The 21,930-nt window shown below is 38.7% G+C and overlaps 1 protein-coding gene across 9 annotated transcripts in view; it reads right to left on the bottom strand.

The window, feature by feature from the left end:
• The window catches only part of mtTFB1 (mitochondrial transcription factor B1), a 42,922-nt gene that overhangs the window by 7,182 nt on the left and 13,810 nt on the right, over window positions 1-21,930 (bottom strand). For 2 of the 9 annotated variants that reach the window (XR_011394506.1, XM_070103937.1), the window contains exons 1-6: window positions 16,026-16,152; window positions 12,750-12,919; window positions 11,718-11,891; window positions 9,589-9,668; window positions 8,563-8,740; window positions 3,400-3,440 (exon numbers count right to left, since the gene is read on the bottom strand). Coding sequence is in view for 8 of the 9 variants with exons in the window: in XM_070103937.1 (XP_069960038.1) it covers window positions 3,400-3,440; window positions 8,563-8,740; window positions 9,589-9,668; window positions 11,718-11,891; window positions 12,750-12,919; window positions 16,026-16,137 (755 nt within the window). In the remaining variant the exon portion in view is untranslated. The other 7 variants (XM_070103943.1, XM_070103941.1, XM_070103938.1 and 4 more) reach the window with 7 other exon arrangements.

The following is a 21,930-nucleotide window of genomic DNA, read 5'->3' as shown; positions in this document are numbered from 1 at the left end:
TGTTATTTCATGTAAACTACATTACTATGTATCACATAAAGGAATAAAAGTTTGTATATGTAAAATTCCTGTAATTGTTTTATACCTATAACTGATTATGGTAGGATTGCTGGTGTCTTTTTTTTCTGTCTCATAAACACAGGATAACAGGTATATCTTGCTACTTCTACTTGCACTTAGATCACACTATACATGCATGTACATGTATATATATTTACACACCCATCTGGGTTTTCCTTTAATTTCTTAATACATATTTTTTTTTTTTAACAAGATGGCCATCTCCCACCAAAGTAGGGTGACCCAAAAAAAGAAACACTTTTGCCATCATTCACACTATCACTATCTTGCCAGAGGCACACTGATACAACAGTTCAGAAGTTACTCCAAACAGCAAATATCCCAAACTCCTTTAAAGTGCAGGCATTGTACTTCCCACCTCCAAGTCTCAAGTCTGGCTAACCAGTTTTCCAGAATCCCTTCACAAAATATTACTTTGCTAACACTCCAACAGCTCGTCAAGTCCCAAAAACTATTCGTCTCCACTCACTCCTATCTAACATGCTCACACATGCCTGTTATAAGTCTAATCCCCTTGCACACAAAACCTCTTTTACCCCCTCCCTCCATCCTTTTCTAAGATGACCCCTACCCCCTTCTCCACTCCACTACAGATTTATACGCCCTCCAGGTCATCCTATTTTGCTCCATCCTTTCTAAATAACCAAAGCACCTCAGCCCTCTGAATAATATTTTTTTTTTTTTATTATCACACTGGCCGATTCCCACCAAGGCAGGGTGGCCCGAAAAAGAAAAACTTTCACCATCATTCACTCCATCACTGTCTTGCCAGAAGGGTGCTTTACACTACAGTTCTTAAACTGCAACATTAACACCCCTCCTTCAGAGTGCAGGCACTGTACTTCCCATCTCCAGGACTCAAGTCCGGCCTGCCGGTTTCCCCGAATCCCTTCATAAATGTTACTTTGCTCACACTCCAACAGCACGTCAAGTATTAAAAACCATTTGTCTCCATTCACTCCTATCAAACACGCTCACGCATGCCTGCTGGAAGTCCAAGCCCCTCGCACACAAAACCTCCTTTACCCCCTCCCTCCAACCTTTCCTAGGCCGACCCCTACCCCGCCTTCCTTCCACTACAGATTGATACACTCTTGAAGTCATTCTGTTTCGCTCCATTCTCTCTACATGTCCGAACCACCTCAACAACCCTTCCTCAGCCCTGTGGACAACAGTTTTGGTAATCCTGCACCTCCTCCTAACTTCCAAACTACGAATTCTCTGCATTATATTCACACCACACATTGCCCTCAGACATGACATCTCCACTGCCTCCAGCCTTCTCCTCGCTGCAACATTCATCACCCATGCTTCACACCCATATAAGAGCGTTGGTAAAACTATACTCTCATACATTCCCCTCTTTGCCTCCAAGGACAAAGTTCTTTGTCTCCACAGACTCCTAAGTGCACCACTCACTCTTTTTCCCTCATCAATTCTATGATTCACCTCATCTTTCATAGACCCATCTGCTGACACGTCCACTCCCAAATATCTAAATACATTCACCTCCTCCATACTCTCTCCCTCCAATCTGATATTCAATCTTTCATCACCTAATCTTTTTGTTATCCTCATAACCTTACTCTTTCCTGTATTCACCTTTAATTTTCTTCTTTTGCACACCCTACCAAATTCATCCACCAATCTCTGCAACTTCTCTTCAGAATCTCCCAAGAGCACAGTGTCATCAGCAAAGAGCAGCTGTGACAACTCCCACTTTGTGTGTGATTCTTTATCTTTTAACTCCACGCCTCTTGCCAAGACCCTCGCATTTACTTCTCTTACAACCCCATCTATAAATATATTAAACAACCACGGTGACATCACACATCCTTGTCTAAGGCCTACTTTTACTGGGAAAAAATTTCCCTCTTTCCTACATACTCTAACTTGAGCCTCACTATCCTCGTAAAAACTCTTCACTGCTTTCAGTAACCTACCTCCTACACCATACACTTGCAACATCTGCCACATTGCCCCCCTATCCACCCTGTCATACGCCTTTTCCAAATCCATAAATGCCACAGAGACCTCTTTAGCCTTATCTAAATACTGTTCACTTATATGTTTCACTGTAAACACCTGGTCCACACACCCCCTACCTTTCCTAAAGCCTCCTTGTTCATCTGCTATCCTATTTTCCGTCTTACTCTTAATTCTTTCAATTATAACTCTACCATACACTTTACCAGGTATACTCAACAGACTTATCCCCCTATAATTTTTGCACTCTCTTTTATCCCCTTTGCCTTTATACAAAGGAACTATGCATGCTCTCTGCCAATCCCTAGGTACCTTACCCTCTTCCATACATTTATTAAATAATTGCACCAACCACTCCAAAACTATATCCCCACCTGCTTTTAACATTTCTATCTTTATCCCATCAATCCCAGCTGCCTTACCCCCTTTCATTTTACCTACTGCCTCACGAACTTCCCCCACACTCACAACTGGATAATGAATAATACTTTTAGTAATTCCACACTTCCTAATTTCCACTCTATGAATTCTCTGCATAATGCTTACACCAGACGTTGCCCTTAGACACGACATCACTGCCTCCAGCTTCCTTCTCACTGCAGCAATTACAACCCATGCTTCACACCCATACAAGAGTGTTGGTACCACTATACTCTCGTACAATCCCTTCTTTCTCCATGGATAATATTCTTTGTCTCCACAGATACCTCAATGCACTACCCACTCAATGCATAGTATTTATTCTTCGTTATTTCCTCCATGGGAAAGTGGAAAAGAATTCTTCCTCTGTAAGCAATGCATGTTGTAAGAGGTGACTATAGTGCCAGGAGCAAGGGGCTAGTAACCCCTTCTCTTGTATAAATTACTAAATTTAAAAAGAAAAACTTTCATTTTTCTTTTTAGATCACCTTACCTTGGTGGGATACAGCTGGTTTCTTATTAAAAAAAATCACTTGCACTATTGCTTGCACTCTAGGTACCTTCTCAGGGCACAGAGTTTGTGATCTAATGTTGAGCCACACCTTGATACCCCAACCCCAACTTTCAGAGAGCAGATACTAAACTTCTTGCCTCCAAAACACCCAACTAGTTAGCCAGTCTTCTTGAATTCCTTCACAGATATTACCTACAATGATTGTAGTACAGTACAGTATGTGTTTTAGTTATTCAATGTGACAAATCTGATATGTGATTAAATTACACTAATTTACTTTGTGCTTCTTAATAGTTCTTAATCCTGTAATATTTTCTTTCCAGCCTGTTAGGCCCAGAACCACAGAAGATAGTAATACCTAAACAGATTACTGTAGTAAAATTAAAAACAAATTTTACCTTGTATTGTCTGGTTCCTCTGGTGCAGGTTCTAGGTTCTTCTGTAAATGAGAAAGGCATATAAAATTATAGAAACTGCTACTATTTACTACTACTGTAGACCTATTTTAGACACTAATAATAAAAATAAAATCCAATGACAAATTCCCTTCAAGGATCTTTCCTGTGGAAAATAAATTCCCATAATTATACTGTATATATTTTTATAATGTAAATATACATGATTAATGCATTACTGTTGTTCTAAATTGTATTTTGAATAGAACCAACTGGGTTCGCCCTGCGCCTGCGCGGATGTGCGGGGGGAGAGGTTGAGGCAGGGCAGAGAGAGGCGGGAGTGTTTTGAATGGAGTGAGGAGACTGTGAAAACATGGGACCAGGAAACTGGCGTTCACGGCGGCCTAAGGATTAATATAGGCCTCACTTCATAATAGGAAGTGTCGTAACTGTTCCTGGTGAAGAGTGAGGGAACGTGATTTACGGGACCACCGTAAAAGGGTGGTAAAATTAGTGAATAATGGTTCGACCGGGGGTGACTGGTGCGCGGCCATGGTGTGTGTCCAGGGGAAATACCCGTGAGTTAATCCTCATTCATCGGTCTCAGATCTTAATAGAGTGACCTCTAATGTTTATAATAATTATAAGACATTAAATCGTCTTGGGAATTGTAATGTAATCAGTGATAATAACACTAAGTTAAGAGAATATGTGAAGTGAAATGAGTCGCTGTTCTCAGAGTGAGCATCTGTTTATCTCGTGTTCCTGTCTTGAGGATAGTGAAGTTTGGAGTTACGACTTCTAAACCGGGATAAACCAACGAATACCTCGTCCTGTTGGAATAGGAACTGTGTCGGTGTAGCAGGACATCGAAATGAGATGGTGAATGGAGGAAATAGGAGCATCAATCACCCACAGTTAAGTAACCCTTCTAGTTATAGCAGACTGATACTGGCCAGTTAGGTATGTTGTAATTGGATAGGTTATGGGTGATCCAGCTACATCAAGTGACCACCAGAGAATATCTGGTAAGTGGTGGGATTATGTACAAGTGTTTTTCCTTGATGGATATATCCATGTGTAACCCCCCTCCCTTCATTCAGTTACACTAATATAATCTATACAGTCCACAATTAATTAGTAGCGCCGTACTTGTGGGTGCTATCCAATCTATACTGGTCTCGGATAGATATGGATAAGATTGTGAGGTCAAAGGCCCACCTGCAGTGACCAGGGGTGGTGAAGCTTTCTCACATGTCTACACGGGGTGACTACGGTAAACAATATAGTGTTGTCTCCCAATGAGATTACTTGTATGTATATAATGTTGAGGTACATACAGTGATCACCCCTAAAAAATTTTCCATATTTCCTTTATTTAGTCTATGCTCTGGAGAAGTTTGTACGGTATGTTGTAATTATATTCCCATCTTATGCTAAATTCCTCCTGAGACAAGAGATATTCTTTGTACAGTTGCTCCTCATATCTCAAGTCATTTCTGCTCAGGCACCAGATCTGCTTTGTTTACCTATGTGATATTTTATACCACACTGACACAGTGTACTCAAGTACTGGTCTGACATATGTAGTGAAGAGTGTCTACATTTCTGTAGGTCCCTTATGTTTTCCAGCCTAGAATATACCATTAATTTTATACTCTTAATGTGTAATTCTGGAATGAGTTTAGTGCAATGGTTGTTCCCAATACTTTTTACCCGAGTTTTTTCCTAGGTGGTACAATATACCATCCCTGATCTCCTTTCTTCGGCTTCCACTTTCATTGCTTAGCACTTTTCTGTTCAAGTTATCTAGTAACTACAGGTCTTCTTTCATTTTAATTCGACTTGTAATTTTGGCATTATTCATGAATATAGATATGGAGGTGTCTACCCCCCACTGGTAGGTTATTAACATACAATTCACTAGGGTTAGTGTGTGAACCTTGGAACAGTACAGAAACTACACTCACCCATTCTGACACTTTGCTCCTCTCTGTAATTTTGGCTTCTGTCATTCAGGTATTCCTTAATCCATGCTAGTACCCTGCCTGTCACTCCAGCTTGTGAATCAATTTTTTTCTGTATGGCACTGTGTCAAAGACTTTTTAATAGAGTAGGAATATGCAGTCTGCCTATCCTTTCCTTCCTGGACATACATAGGGTCTCAGCTCCTTTCGGTATCCATGACAATTTGATACATTAGACACACGTGCAACACTTGGGCATCTTTACTGTGGAAACGTTTCACCACACAGTGGCTTCATCAGTCCTATTATACAAAGAAGTATTAACAGTGAAGATCAGAAGAAGACTGATGTAATCAGTCCCTCTCCCTGGAATCGACATAATCAGTCCCTCTGCTTGGAGTCAATGTAATCAGTCCCTCTGCCTGGAGTTGATATAATTAGTCCATCAGTTTTGATGGACTAATTACATCAACTCCAGGCTGAGGGAATAATTACCTCAATCTCCTTGTAATCTTCACTATTCTTTGTACTGGACTGATGAAGCCACTGTGTAGCAAAACATTTCAACAATAAAGATACCCAAGCATTCCACATGTGTCTAATTTATGAACTTGTCAGTTCTCTGAACCATTTATTTATTGAGCTAATGCTTCCCCATTGTTATACAGAGAGTTATTTCACAAATTCTTTTATTTCTTCATTCATCATTTTAATGTTTAATAGCTCTATGAAGTTTGCTCTAAAATGTGATGGTTTTGAAATCTGATTATGAAACTGTTTAGGTTCTGGTTTTGATCTTGTTGCAAAGTCCATTTTGAATCGATTTTCTGCTTTTGGCTCTTATTTATCTGTGGAACAAACTCTCAAGTAGAATCATTGATGTTAAAACTTTGAGTAGCTTTAGAATGAGGTTAGACAAGTACATGAATGGGTGTGAATTGGACCTGTCTAGCATGGGCCAGTGCTGCAGTGTTCCTTTTTTCTTAGTGGAGATGGACCTGCCTAGCATGGACCAATAGGTCTCCTGCAGTGCTCCTTCTTACTTATGTTCTTATGTTGAATTGTTGACTGAACCAGTGATGTGTTCTCCAATTGACTGGAAAGCATCAGGTAGAGACCTACCTGATGCTTCCCATTACGTATATTTCTTTTTGTAATCTTTACAAAGAAATAAAATCTTTATTCTTTTATTTATTTTTTGTTTCTTCTTTTTCAGATCACCCTGTTTTTGTGGAAGATGGCCTATGTATTAAAAACAAAAATGGTGTAACTATATCCTTAACTACTAGCCAAGTAGTCAAATTAATTTTTTTTTTTAACCCTTTGAGGGTCCGTGCCATAGATCTATGGCTTTATGTTCAGGGTCCAAACCGTAGATCTATGCCATGAGCTCAGCTCACTCTCTGATAAGCTGTAAGCAGTAAATTTGGGCCTAGATATGAGAGAATACATCTATGTGGTATGTGTGCACCACATAAAACAAATCCTGCAGCACACTGTGCATAATGAGAGAAAAAAAAACTGAGACCGTAATTTACGATTAAAACAGCGACTTTGCAGTGTTTTTTCGTATTTTTTTATAGTTGTATTTGCGATTTCTTGGTCTCATTTGATAGAATGGAAGATATATTACAGAAATAGAGATGATTCTGATTGGTTTTAGTAATGGAAATGGGTTGAAACTGAGCTCAAAATAGCAGAAATGTTAAATTTTTGCCGATGTTCAAGAGTAAACAAACAATCCCACACGTCTAACACACGCCAGCTGGTGGGTCTAATATATGTTCACAAATGTGGTGATATTATTTATACAATTATTACAGTATTGCATAACAGTAAATCTTCTATTTTTTGGTTTGAATAAAAATTCATTTTTTTTTTTCAACAAGTCAGCCGTCTCCCACCGAGGCAGGGTGACCCAAAGAGAAAGAAAATTCCCAAAAAGAAAATACTTTCAAAATTCATTATGTGAATAAAAAATCAAAATGGAATTCATTTGTAAAGCCTGAAAATGTAACTAATGAACAGAGGAAATGTTAGTTTAGTTCCAGGAATGCCTGCATTGTTTATTCTGGACCCTATTTTGAAATTAGAATATTTTGAACTGTGCATTAAATTGGCCAAATTACCAATTTCCAATCACTTTATTTTGTAGTTGAAACAGTTGACTTGGCGATTTTTTGTGCTCAATCAATAGAATAGAAGTAATACTAGTTAAATAGCTAAGAATCTGGTCGACTGGAGTAATACACTTGGCCTAAAATGGGAGTCAAAGTTGGCAAAATTGCCGATGCGTAAATATCGCTGATGCATCAAAATTCGCGAGAGCATAATTTTGTCAATTTCCCATCAAATTTCATACTTTTTGTTTTATTACCTTCAGAAAAAGATTCTCTACCATTTCATAAGAAAAAATAACAAAATTATTTTTTTGAAAATTCTTGGGCACTGGTGTGCACTTTGAAATTTGGCCTTTGGACCCTGAAAAGGTTAAATAACCACAGGCATAGATATGGGATATTGTCTGCATGGGTAAAATGTCATAAAGACTATAATCATATAGCCTGTACCACCTTCAGAGAGGCAACAATATGTAACCACAAATGATAAAACTTATCTCTTCTACTAATAACTGGTGTCCCACAGAGAACAGTATTCTGCACCTTCTCCTGGATCCAAATGATATATTGATAACAACAGTACAGACAAGGCACACATTGTATAAGTTTTTACTGGGACCATGTTTCACTCTGTGTCGAGCTTAGTTGAGTTCATGTTTGCTAAAGTCATGATTCCTGAGCCCACATTTCAAAAAATATATAATTATCAGAACCTGTGAAACCCTTTGTGTTCATCATGAGTATATGATGTCCTACTTTTCTTTTAATATGCTGGTTGTCTCTGACCAAGGCAGGTTAACGTTCTATTAATTACCGAATGTTAGTATGACATGCCCACCATACCAGAGCTTTTCACTGATTACCTCACTACACCTGTAATGTACTGACAGATACAAAACAATTATGAACTTAAAACTAACTCAGAAAACACACAACCCAAAATAAAATTTCCATAAACTCACAAGTGTCATACTCATTTTTTTTTTTTTACATTTATGACATACATAGACTTTATATTTACATGTTTACATAAATTTTCAATCTGGACACTAGTTCCACACAAAGCCTGGTCTGCATACCTGTGAAACCCTTGAGGAAATGTAGGAAATGGGGAGTTTCTTAAAATATCTCATACGGTTGTGTGCTCCTTCCTTGGTCACCACCTTCTTGATGCGTCCCATCACCTGCAGCACCATGGCAGCACTCCCAGGGCTTAGCATCGTCGGTTCCTTTCCCTCTAGAAGCTGGGCTAAATACCTGCATACAAAATGAAGAGTTAGGAAGAATGCTACTTGAAGTCATACTTTACTTTTTTAACACATTGGCTGTCTCCCACCAAGGTAGGGTTACCAATTAAAGAAGGAACACTTTCACCATCATTCAGAGGTGTGCTGGTACTACAGTTCAGATGCCCCACCTAATTGCAAATATCCCACCCCTCCATCAGTGTAGGCACTGTACTTTCCACCTCTAGGACTCAAGTCCAGCTAACTGGTTTCCCTGAATCCCTTCATAAATGTTACCTTGCTCACACTCCAACAGCTCATCAAGTCATAAACATTTGCCTCCTCTCACTCCTATCTAACATGCTCACACATGCCTGCTGCATGTCCAAGGTCCTTGCATACAAAACCTCCCTCACCCTCTCTCTTTAACCTTTCCTAAGGTGACCCTTACCACCCTTCCCTCAAATACAGATTTATTAACCCTCCAAGTCATCCTATTTTGCTTGTACTTAATGAAGTATATCATGGTCAGGTAAGAATTCATGTAGTGAGTCAGCATTAAAAGAGGCACAAGGCCAAATTGAGTGGAAAACATAAGACAGTCCTTTCCATTTCTGTATAAACAATTTTTTTTTCAACAAACCGGCTGTATCCCACTGAGGCAGGGTGATCTAAAAAGAAAAATGAAAGTTTTTCATTTTAAAATTAGTAATTTATACAGGAGAAGGGGTTACTAGCCCCTTGCTCCTGGCATTTTAGTTGCCTCTTACGGCATGCATGGCTTACGGAAGAATTTTATAAACAATGTATCATGATGAAATAAAGTTGTATTCTACTGTACTGTATATCACTGCATGTTAAAACTCAGTCTTTACTGGCCTATAGATCTCGCTGTAGTTTGGAGCATCTGGTTCAGGACCTTGATAATGTTCCTCAAAGCAGGCAGCATACATCATCACCTGAAACAATGAAATTATTGAACCTCTTCCTCAAATATCCTAAACTTCACACATTTATAGAAACATTTACTACACCATAGCAAATAAAGAGTACAAAAGGTTATAGCCGGTCTGGCTGCAAGAGTAGCACATCCATCTCTCAGTGGCGAGAGGATCGAGCCTCCACCACTGTTTGCACTACCTGACCCACATGAGTCAAAGAGATTAACAGGCAGAACATCACTGTATATTTGCTAAAAGCCACAAAATGCATGTTAATAATTTTTATATGTGACTGTGTTATATGATTCAAGTGCAATTCATCAATATTATTTTTTTATTAACACACTGGCCGATCCCCACCAAGGCAGGGTGGTTCGAAAAAGAAAAACTTTCACCATCATTCACTCCATCACTGTCTTGCCAGAAGGGTGCTTTACACTACAGTTTTTAAACTGCAACATTAACACCCCTCCTTCAGAGTGCAGGCACTGTACTTCTCATCTCCAGGACTCAAGTCCGGCCTGCCGGTTTCCCTGAATCCCTTCATAAATGTTACTTTGCTCACACTCCAACAGCACGTCAAGTATTAAAAACCATTTGTCTCCATTCACTCCTATTAAATACGCTCACACATGCTTGCTGGAAGTCCAAGCCCCTCCCACACAAAACCTCCTTTACCCCCTTCCTCCAACCTTTCCTAGGCCGACCCCTACCCCGCCTTCCTTCCACTACAGACTGATACACTCTTGAAGCCATTCTGTTTCGCTCCATTCTCTCTACATGTCCGAACCACCTCAACAACCCTTCCTCAGCCCTCTGTACAACAGTTTTGGCAATCCCGCACCTCCTCCTAACTTCCAAACTATGAATTCTCTGCATTATATTCACACCACACATTGCCCTCAGACATGACATCTCCACTGCCTCCAGCCTTCTCCTCGCTGCAACATTCATCATGCTTCACACCCATATAAGAGCGTTGGTAAAACTGTACTCTCATACATTCCCCTCTTTGCTCCCAAAGACAAAGTTCTTTGTCTCCACAGACTCCTAAGTGCACCACTCACCCTTTTTCCCTCATCAATTCTATGATTCACCTCAACTTTCATAGACCCATCCGCTGACACGTCCACTCCCAAATATCTGAATACATTCACCTCCTCCATACTCTCTCCCTCCAATCTGATATCCAATCTTTCATCACCTAATCTTTTTGTTATCCTCATAACCTTACTCTTTCCTGTATTCACTTTTAATTTTCTTCTTTTACATACCCTACCAAATTCATCCACCAACCTCTGCAACTTCTCTTCAGAATCTCCCAAGAGCACAGTGTCATCAGCAAAGAGCAACTGTGACAACTCCCACTTTATGTGTGATTCTTTATCTTTTAACTCCAAGCCTCTTGCCAAGACCCTCACATTTACTTCTATTACAACCCCATCTATAAATATATTAAACAACCACGGTGACATCACACATCCTTGTCTAAGGCCTACTTTTACTGGGAAATAATCTCCCTCTTTCCTACATACTCTAACTTGAACCTCACTATCCTCGTAAAAACTCTTCACTGCTTTCAGTAACCTATCTCCTATATCATACACCTGCAACATCTGCCACACTGCCCCCTATCATCAATATTGTACAAAGGTAATACAAGCAGGTCCCACTCTACAGTGCTTCACTTTACAGCATTTCACTGACAGAGCAGTTTTCAATTATACCCATTCTTCATTTACTCAGACTTCCTACAATATATTCACCACTCACTATAAGCTAAGGATGAAAATATTTTAAAGTAATGCGTGTACAGTATATGTATTTTTCAGGTCTAGCTATATTGCTCACTTAATATTTGATAGTATAAACATGTTATCAGGCTTTTATATGCAGTCAAAAGTGAAAAAGGCTATGATTCACTTTACAGCAATTTTCACTTTATACCAGTAGCTCGGAACCTAACCTGCTGTATAAGCGGAACCCTCCTGTATAATAATACCCTTCATAATTTTGTCACTGATGCTATACTGGCTACTCTTACACTACAGTACATATATACTTTACTTTGCTCATGAGAGGAGCGTGATCCTTGGGTAATTCGTTAAGACATTTACGTCCTCTGTGCCTCTTTTGCTGGTTGGAGGTTCCTTGCAGTTGGTGGAGTTTTGCAGTGAGATCGATCCACTGCTCCAGTGGAGGTTTCTGTCTCACATCTCTCTCCTCATCGTCCAAAAGTTTCTGAAGAAGTAATGAGTTGCTGATATGATAACCATGGCAAAATGCTAGTAATGTTCATTTATTTACCTGTCTGTCTGCCCTTCTGCACTTGTAGCTTAACTTCTCACCAATCAAGCCCCCAAAATTCAAATTTTTCAAGGTTACACAATTTCTGAAAGACAGTCAAAAACCGTGTTTCGAACTTGATGTGATAATTCATCTGATGACCTTACAAATATGAGAAAAAATGAGAAAACTAACTGCTATAAAAATGGTCTCTTGAAATACTAGCCTATTTATTATTTAATCCCTATTGTAATAATCTATAACCTTCTAGTAAAATAAATACCATCTTATATCTACAGAAAATGTATGTTTTTCATGTTAGTAATAGTGTTAAGTAAATTTTAAAAAGTGAATTCTAGTAAACCCAAAATGTTTTGCATACCAGGGGCTTTCCTGGTATACATTGATAGTCATATATGAATACAGCCAAACCAGGAAAGCTTTGATATTCATACTAATGAATACCAGGAAAGCTCTGACATTCATATAAGAATATGATATTCATTTATGTTCAGGAGAAATAAAAGTTTGAGTCTTGAGTTTGAGATAAGTATATGACTAGCATATTTCTTATTTAAAAAGGCCAACCCAATGTTTCCATTACACTAATTTATTTCAAACTTCACCCTTGTTCCCTTAATAAAATAATGGAATATGGGGTATAAACATCTTTTACAGTGTAAAGTAAATGGATACAGATACAACTCATGCAACTAGTTGCATCTGTGTCCATTTACCTAACATTTTGTCGGTAATTCTACCATTATTGCTAAGCTTTATAGTATATACAGAGAGAGCAATCAACTACTGTACCTTCCTTGCACGCTGACGGAAGCGGTAAATTATAGCTTTTAACTGTGACGTACTCCAGTTGGGCAAGGCCTTTTCGAGGGCCTCCACATCAGTTCCATGACGATATAGAGCTGAGAGAAGCTCCCACTTATCTGCTACTGTCTTATCCATGTCTTGAATATACTCAGGCGCTGAAATTGAATGCAATACCAGATTATCATCATCATCATCATCATTATGGTGAGTGCTAAACCCATAGGGATCATACAGTGCTTGTGGTGGGGACGGGATAGAATTCATTCAAGATAAATTCAGGAAATCCGATTCCCTGGATCAAGAACCTCTCACCGGCATCAAGGAACCTCCACTTAAGGGAGTACCAGCTCATCCTTTCTGAAGATACAGTAGTACTTTGAAATTAGACATGCTTTTTTTAATTATAACAAACATTATGGATCTTTCAGCACTGAAGAATAAACATTTTCAGCATAACTCCATTACAGTAGCACTGCAACAGATATCTCATTTTTTCTCCTTAGTGTTTTCTGATTACTGTATACTGTATTCCACATATTTTTGTTTCTACAGATTTGTTGTTTTTGTTTTAACTAAATGGCTGTCTCCCACTGAGGTAAGGTGATTCAAAAAAGAAGAAACACCCTCACCATCATTCACTCCATCACTGTCTTGCCAGAGGGGTGCTGATACTATGGTTCAAAACTGTAAATATCTCCAGCCCTCATGTTATATATATACATATGTACATACTTTATTAATCTCCATGGGGAAGTGAAGAATTCTTCCTCCATAAGCCACTTGCATTGTAAAGGCAGCTAAAATGCCAGAATCAAGGGGCTAGTAACCCCTTCTCCTCAATAAACTACTAAACGTGAAAAGAAGACAAACTTTCACATCTTCTTTTTCAAGATGACTTGCATCGGCGGGAGATGGACGGTGCGACAAAAAATTACATTAAATTTATTTCAAAATGCTAAACCAGCAACATCCTTATAATGCATGGAAATTATCATTATCAAAACTAAGCACTAAACCCACTAGCCTGGTTGACCAGGCAAGCAACAGACGAGCCTGGCCCATGGCTGGGCTCCAATAGTAGTGAAACTCTCGAAACAATGCCTGGGAAATGGGAGGGTTAATCAGATTTCATCTGGGGAAGGGGAAAAAGTAGCTCCAGTTCCTTGGATCAGCCTTGCTCCAAGAAGGGTGATGCTACATGCATGTTAAATAAGCTGTCTCTCCAGTTATTCTGCTAACAATCAAATAATTTTTCAAGACAATTCTGATATCAAGTCATACCATGGGTGGGGATAGAACCCGTGATCAGTCATAAAACTGCAGACCAACACGCTAGCCACTGAGCCAGCTGGTATAAATATACCTAGTTGGACAAATCTTCTTGTAGCCAGCTGGCCCAATGGCTAGCGCGTTGGTCTGGAGTTTCATGACTCTCTGATCGCAGGTTCTATCCCCGCCCACGGTATGGTTTGTTTGCAATCATGTCATTACGATTTCATGAGTCCTGATATCTAGTGTAGGAAAGTTCAAGCAACCAGTTTTTGTGATGAAATCTAAAGCTCTCGATCCAGGTAAATGGAGCTACCCACCCCTTCCTAGGATCACATCTGAGTCGCCTCCCATTCCCAGTCGCTGTATCATCCCTATGGGTTTAGTACTTCCCCATAAATGTAATAATATTGTAATTGAACACAAATCTGCTTAAGAATAATCAGGTCTTGTGAACAAATCTGCTAGTTCAAGAACAACTGGTTATTGTGCATTAATCAGTGAACAGAGTAAAGTGTACAAACTAATATATAATAAAAACCTTGATTGAACAAGCCTCCATTTAACGAATTTCAAATTTAACAGATAAAGTCTGTGGCCTGACACCATTCAAAAGCAACAGATAAAGTCCACTAAATCCACAATTATTCATTTTTGTTAATTATCCATTGTTGTTGCAGTCAGCCGGATAAATTTACTTTTGGGTTTAATGGGTTTAACCTGTTAAAATTAAAGATTGTCCATTACCATGACAATCTAGAAATATATTCTCAAAAATCAGTTTTAACAATCACCCCTTCCCCTGTACATGTATTAAGTCTGTTAAATCAAGGATTCACTGTAGTTTTTACCTACTTTATTCAAAATGATACCAAATGTACTACTGTACAGTATTACAGTAAGAGCAGGAGGTGTACATTATAAAGCACTAAACCTGTAGTGGTCAAACAGCCCAAATCATTCTGAAAATACCTTGACTTTGCTCAATGTAAATAAAGCATTACCACATTTTTTCTTTGCATGTGTGTGACCTAATTCATGACTGCATAAATAACTCACTATGACTGTGACCAGATATAAACATGTAAATAGTTCATTACCACTGTAACTTGTTCAGCTATCAAAACTTTGCAACCCAGTCCCTGGACCCATTATGTACCTCTGTAATCTTCTGACTACTGCCCACAGGATGGGTATGGGGTACATAATAGATATTAAACTAAAAAATCATACAGCCCCTGGTAATGGAAGGGGAGGAGTCCCTTTAATTCTTTAAATCAAGAGCCCTTCACCACCATTAAGGTACTCCTCCATTGCCTCCCAAATGGTCAACGGTGCAGTGACACTATACTTGTTAAATGATGCAGGTTAATGCAGAATCCCAAGTTGATAAATTAGACACTCGTGCAACACTTGGGAATCTTTATTTTGGAAGTGTTTCACCAACCAGTGGCTTCTTCAGTCCAATACACAGAAGAATGGTTGAAGATCAGAGGGAGTTTGAGGGGGAGTTGAAGGTTTCGGAGCGTGGAGAGAGAAAACACTCCAAGAAATATGAAAATTGAGTTATTGTTACCAAAAAATAGCTGAACTTTCTGGCTACACTCTGGTAAGTAAGTAAGTAAGTTTATTCAGGTATACACAAATAGTTACATAGAATTATCATACATAGCAGCATATGTGTAGAGAACCTGGGATAACCCAAAAAAATCAGAGTGACTTATTTCCATTGGGGTCCTTTTACCTTATTATTATAGTATAAAGGTTATAATATTTTCTTATTATTCTACAATGAAGATAACATCTTATTATCATACTATTATCCTTGTACGATGTTTCTAAAAGGAATTACAGCCATTTATAACAGGCATGGTGACAGCGCTGACGCGACATATTGCGTAAGAAGCGCTGACTCGGCTTTGTTTACGTTTTTTCCCCGTGTTATTGTTATCGTTTTCTTATATCTTTATGTCTAATATAATACAAATTCACCATCTGAGATCATTCCCGAGCGGGCGGAGCTAATATGGTCACGGCACCAATCGGGAACCCCTGGGAATAGTGCACAAAATGGCCGACACCTCCAGCCAACAAAATATTCCATACCCACGCTAATATCAATTATAAGGCTTATTTATCTATCACAATTGATCTATTATGATATAATGCAATATAATAATAGCATATAAACATAAAAAGTACACCTTAAAAAATAATATATAGCATAATATGACGCCCCAAGGAAAAAATTTCTATCGATATTTCCCCTGAAGGTGAAGAGAGGGTCCGACCTCTCTCATCAGTGATGAGAGAAAACGGATTTACAATGGTTAACTGTAATAAACACTCGTAGGTCACGCAAAAAGTGTAAAATAAAGCGAATTTTTCGGGGAAAAAAATATTTCCCGGGCACCTGGGGTGCCGCGCGCTTCGGCCTATATGAGATTAAGACACATGTGCAACATCTGGGCATCTTTATTGTAGACGTTTCGCCATCCAGTGGCTTTATCAATACAAATTCTAGGACATAACTTGAAGACAGTAGAACTATGTACAGAAGATGAGGTAATCAGTCCCTCAACCTAGGAGTAGGTGCAAAGAGCACCATAGTCGTGGAGATTCGGCCTATATCTCGAAAGTAAGTTATTTACCTATTTATGGATTCTCTATGCTTATTTATGAATGAATTGACTTGATTTTCACAACAAACATAGAAGAATGATTGCTTTACAAGTTTTGTGGTACCTTTCTGAACTATCCCAAATATTTTCAGATTTGTGTGGGCAACAAGACCGACATCTTCCAAAATGTCAAAAAAGTTATGAAACTTTATTTTTTTTAGCATGAACGTAAGATTTATTATATAATTGGAGCTTCAAATATGATGGAATTAGAAGTGTTCTATCAGCAGAAAGTGTCAAAACCACTTTTCCAAGTACCACTGAGTACTTGAGTACTGCCAAATGTAATTTTTCGTAAATTTTGCATATTTCATTTCCTTTTTGGCCGATATGATTGAAACTTCAGCAAAGGCTCTTTAATATAAGCTTCTAATAGTACACCAAAATTGAATGTAAACGGTTCATAAATAAAGGAGTGGTCTCCGAAACCTTCAGCTCCCCCTCTTGAGGTGATCAGTTCCTCAGCCTGGAGTTGATGGGATCAGTCCATTAATCTTGATATCAACTTGTTGGTTCTCTGAACCAAGTTTCTCGTCTTCATTAGGCCCACCATGCTAAATATTCCCCTTATGGTGATCTTTGCTAGAAGTCAATTTTTTTTTTTTCAGCAAGTCGGCTGTCTCCCACCGAGGCAGGGTGACCCAAAAAGAAAGAAAATCCCCAAAAAGAAAATACTTTCATCATCATTCAACACTTTCACCTCACTCACACATAATCACTGTTTTTGCAGAGGTGCTCAGAACACAACAGTTTAGAAGCATATACGAATAAAGATACACAACATATCCCTCCAAACTGCTATTATCCCAAAACCCCTCCTTTGGAGTGCAGGCATTGTACTTCCCATTTCCAGGACTCAAGTCCGGCTATATAAAAATAACCGGTTTCCCTGAATCCCTTCACTAAATATTACCCTGCTCACACTCCAACAGATCGTCAGGTCCCAAATACCATTCATCTCCATTCACTCCTATCGAACACACTCATGCACGCCTGCTGGAAGTCCAAGCCCCTCGCCCACAAAACCTCCTTTACCCCTTCCTTCCAACCTTTTCGAGGATGACCCCTACCCCGCCTTCCTTCTCCTACAGATTTAAATGCTCTCCATGTCATTCTACTTTGATCCACTCTCTCTAAATGACCAAACCACCTCAACAACCCCTCTTCAGCCCTCTGACTAATACTTTTATTAACTCCACACCTTCTCCTAATTTCCACACTCCGAATTTTCTGCATAATATTTACACCACACATTGCCCTTACACAAGACATCTCCACTGCCTCCAACCGCCTCCTCGCTGATGCATTCACAACCCAAGCTTCACACCCATATAAGAGTGTTGGTACTACTATACTTTCATACATTCCCTTCTTTGCCTCCATAGATAACGTTTTTTGACTCCACATATACCTCAACGCACCACTCACCTTTTTTCCTTCATCAATTCTATGATTAACCTCATCCTTTATAAATCCATCCACCAACACGTCAACTCCCAGGTATCTGAAAACATTCACTTCTTCCATACTCCTCCTCCCCAATTTGATATCCAATTTTTCTTTATCTAAATCATTTGATACCCTCATCATCTTACTCTTTTCTATGTTCACTTTCAACTTTCTACCTTTACACACACTCCCAAACTCATCTACCAACCTTTGCAATTTTTCTTTAGAATCTCCCATAAGCACAGTATCATCAGCAAAAGTAACTGTGTCAATTACCATTTTGTATTTGATTCCCCAAAATTTAATCCCACCCCTCTTCCGAACACCCAAGCATTTACTTTTTTTACGACCCCATCTATAAATATATTAAACCACCATGGTGACATTACACATCCCTGTGTAAGACCTACTTTTACCGGGAAGTAGTCTCCCTCTCTCTTCTACACACCCTAACCTGAGCCTCACTATTCTCATAAAAACTCTTTACAGCATTTAGTAACTTACCACCTATTCCATATACTTGCAACATCTGCCACATTGCTCCCCTATCCACTCTATCATATGCCTTTTCTAAATCCATAAATGCAATAAAAACTTCCCTACCTTTATCTAAATACTGTTCACATATATGCTTCAATGTAAACACTTGATCTACACATCCCCTACCCACTCTGAAACCTCCTTGTTCATCCGCAATCCTACATTCTGTCTTACCTCTAACTCTTTCAATAATAACCCTACCGTACACTTTTCCTAGTATACTCATAGAAGAATAAGTTTATTCCTCCATAATTTTTACAATCTCTTTTGTCCCCTTTCCCTTTATATAAAGGGACTATACATGCTCTCTGCCAATCCCTAGGTACCTTCCCCTCTTTCATACATTTATTAAACAAAAGTACCAACCACTCCAACACTATATCCCCCCCTGCTTTTAACATTTCTGTCATGATCCCATCAGTTCCAGCTGCTTTACCCCCTTTCATTCTACGTAATGCCTCACGTACCTCCACCACACTTGCATTCTGTTCTTCTTCACTCCTAAAAGATGGTATACCTCCCTGGCCAGTGCATGAAATTACCGCCTCCCTTTCTTCCTCAACATTTAAAAGTTCCTCAAATTATTCTCACCATCTACCTAATACCTCCCTCTCCCCTTCTACTAACTCCCCTACTCTGTTTTTAACTGACAAATCCATACATTCCCTAGGCTTTCTTAGCTTGTTTAACTCGCTCCAAAATTTTTTCTTATTTTCATTAAAATTTCTTGACAGTGCCTCTCCCACTCTATCATCTGCTCTCCTTTTGTGCTCTCTCACCACTCTCTTCACCTTTCTTTTACTCTCCATATACTCTGCTCTTCTTATAACACTTTTGCTTTGTAAAAACCTCTCATAAGCTAACTTTTTCTCTTTTATCACACCCTTTACTTCATCATTTCACCAATCACTCCTCTTTCCTCCTGCCCCCACCCTCCTATAACCACAAACTTCTGCCCCACATTCTAATACTGCATTTTTAAAACTATTCCAACCCTCTTCAACCCCCCCACTACTCATCTTTGCACTAGCCCACCTTTCTGCCAATAGTCGCTTATATCTCACCCGAACTTCCTCCTCCCTTAGTTTATACACTTTCACTTCCCTCCTACTTGTTGTTGCCACCTTCCTCTTGTCCCATCTACCTCTTACTCTAACTGTAGCTATAACTAAATAATGATCCGATATATCAGTTGCCCCTCTATAAACATGTACATCCTGGAGCCTACCCATTAACCTTTTATCCACCAATACATTATCTAACAAACTATTTTCATTACGTGCTACATCATACCTTGTATATTTATTTATCCTCTTTTTTATAAAATATGTATTACTTATTACCAAATCTCTTTCTACACATAGCTCAATTAAAGTATTATTGTTTATGACCCTTTAAAGACGGTATATATGTATAAGAAATCAATTCGTTATTGCCATTTTAGCTAAAATCCTTAAGTTAGGCTTAAGTTTGCCCAAAATGCTCTACATAACAATGGGCTTTCAGCATGCACACCTAAATGTCACCCATCTCTGTTCAAACATTGTATTATACTGAAATAAAGATTATGATTATGGTCTGAATAAATATGGGTGCAACAAAAGTCAGTTTTCAAGAGGAAACTGGACCAGTAATAAAATTCATGGGGAAGTGCTAAACCCATAAGGGTTATATAGTGTCTGAGGTATGGGAAGGGATGCATAAGTTTATTTAGGTACAGGTCTACATAAACACAGTTATCATACATACATAGTAACATATGCTGCAATAATATCACAGTTAACAGGTGATATCACAATATGCAAAATAGCCATTGTGAAAAAATAGTGAACTTCCAAGCACTTTTGTGATTTCTTACATTATCAAGGTCCTTCATAATGTGAGAAATCCTGGAAGTGCTTGGAAGTTCACATTTTTTTTTTTCACAGTGGGTGGTTTGCATAGTAAATTACCTAGGACAACTCAAAAAATTCAAAGTGACTTTTTTCCATTGGGTAATCAGGTTTAATCTGAAGAAGATAGCTCCATTTCCTTGGATAAAGAGTTCTTAACAAGTTTGACATCAAGGCAACAATTTTACCCCCTTCCTTCCTTTGAAAGGGAAAACTAGACCTATTCTTTTGGGAAGTGGCTCGGTTGGTAACGTGGTCAGCTCACATACTGGGTTCATGGTTTGATCCATGGCACAGATGGAAATGCTAGGCATGTTTACTTACACTTGCTGCCCCTATTCACCTAGCAGTAAGCAAGTGCTTGGGTGTTAGTCAACTGCTGTGGGTCACATCCCAGGGAGTGCCAACATACCTTAGATAGGGCTCGGCTTTGAAATGAGCCAAGATAACAGGTCTTCAGTCTGTAAAATTAATGAGTAAAAAAAAGGCCAGGCTATTATAGCTCTAGAGAGTTGTAGGCTGTCAGTAATGCCCAATGAATCAGGTAATAAAAGAGATCTGTCTTGAGGTTAGGCTGTGAGTAGTACCCTCCAAACTAGTCAGAGGAATTGTACAGCATTTGCATTGCCTTAGTTTAGAATTAAGTCATTTTTTATAAGTACACCTACCATCCGACTTACGACCAAGTTCAGTTCCGAGAAACCGGTTGTAAGTCGAAATGGTCGTAAGTCGAATTTTACTACTGAATATCAACAAAACATTTTTGTAATGACTATTTTATTGTTTTATTTTGGTATTTCATGTTTTACTTTACTTTTTATGTTGTTAGTACTGTATTTTATACTGTAAGGTTTAGGATAAACACTGTACAACACAAATAGTTGTTTATTTCCCAGAAATTTGGCATAAAAAACACGGTCGTAAGTCGAGTGGTCGTAAGTCGGATGGTAGGTGTATATTATTGCTAAATTATTTTACTGGTAAAATAAACAGAATAAATGCTGACAGATATCAATGTAACTACAGCATACTGTATAATCATAATTAACATTGCATAGCTGAGCAGTCAATTGGGTAAGTGGATTACATCTTAATCGAAATGTTCAATATACAAGAATTTTCAGTAAATCAGACACCCCCCTCCCTCTATTAACAAGTTTTATCAGATGTTTGCTGTAAACACTGAGGTCTGTAACTCATGGTATGTATAGGCTCAAAGTTTACTTTAATTCCTATTTTAGGGGTTTTAATCTCAATATAGCAAGCAACCTTGACAACAAGTGATCAATGAACATGGCCAGGATGACCCATCTAGAGCAGCTATTGGTGTGTGAA

This window comes from Cherax quadricarinatus, chromosome 88, assembly GCF_038502225.1.
Source record: "Cherax quadricarinatus isolate ZL_2023a chromosome 88, ASM3850222v1, whole genome shotgun sequence".
Classification (NCBI taxonomy): domain Eukaryota; kingdom Metazoa; phylum Arthropoda; class Malacostraca; order Decapoda; family Parastacidae; genus Cherax; species Cherax quadricarinatus.
The sequence above is the reverse complement of the archived record's forward strand: the minus strand, read 5'-3'. Positions and strand labels throughout refer to the sequence as shown.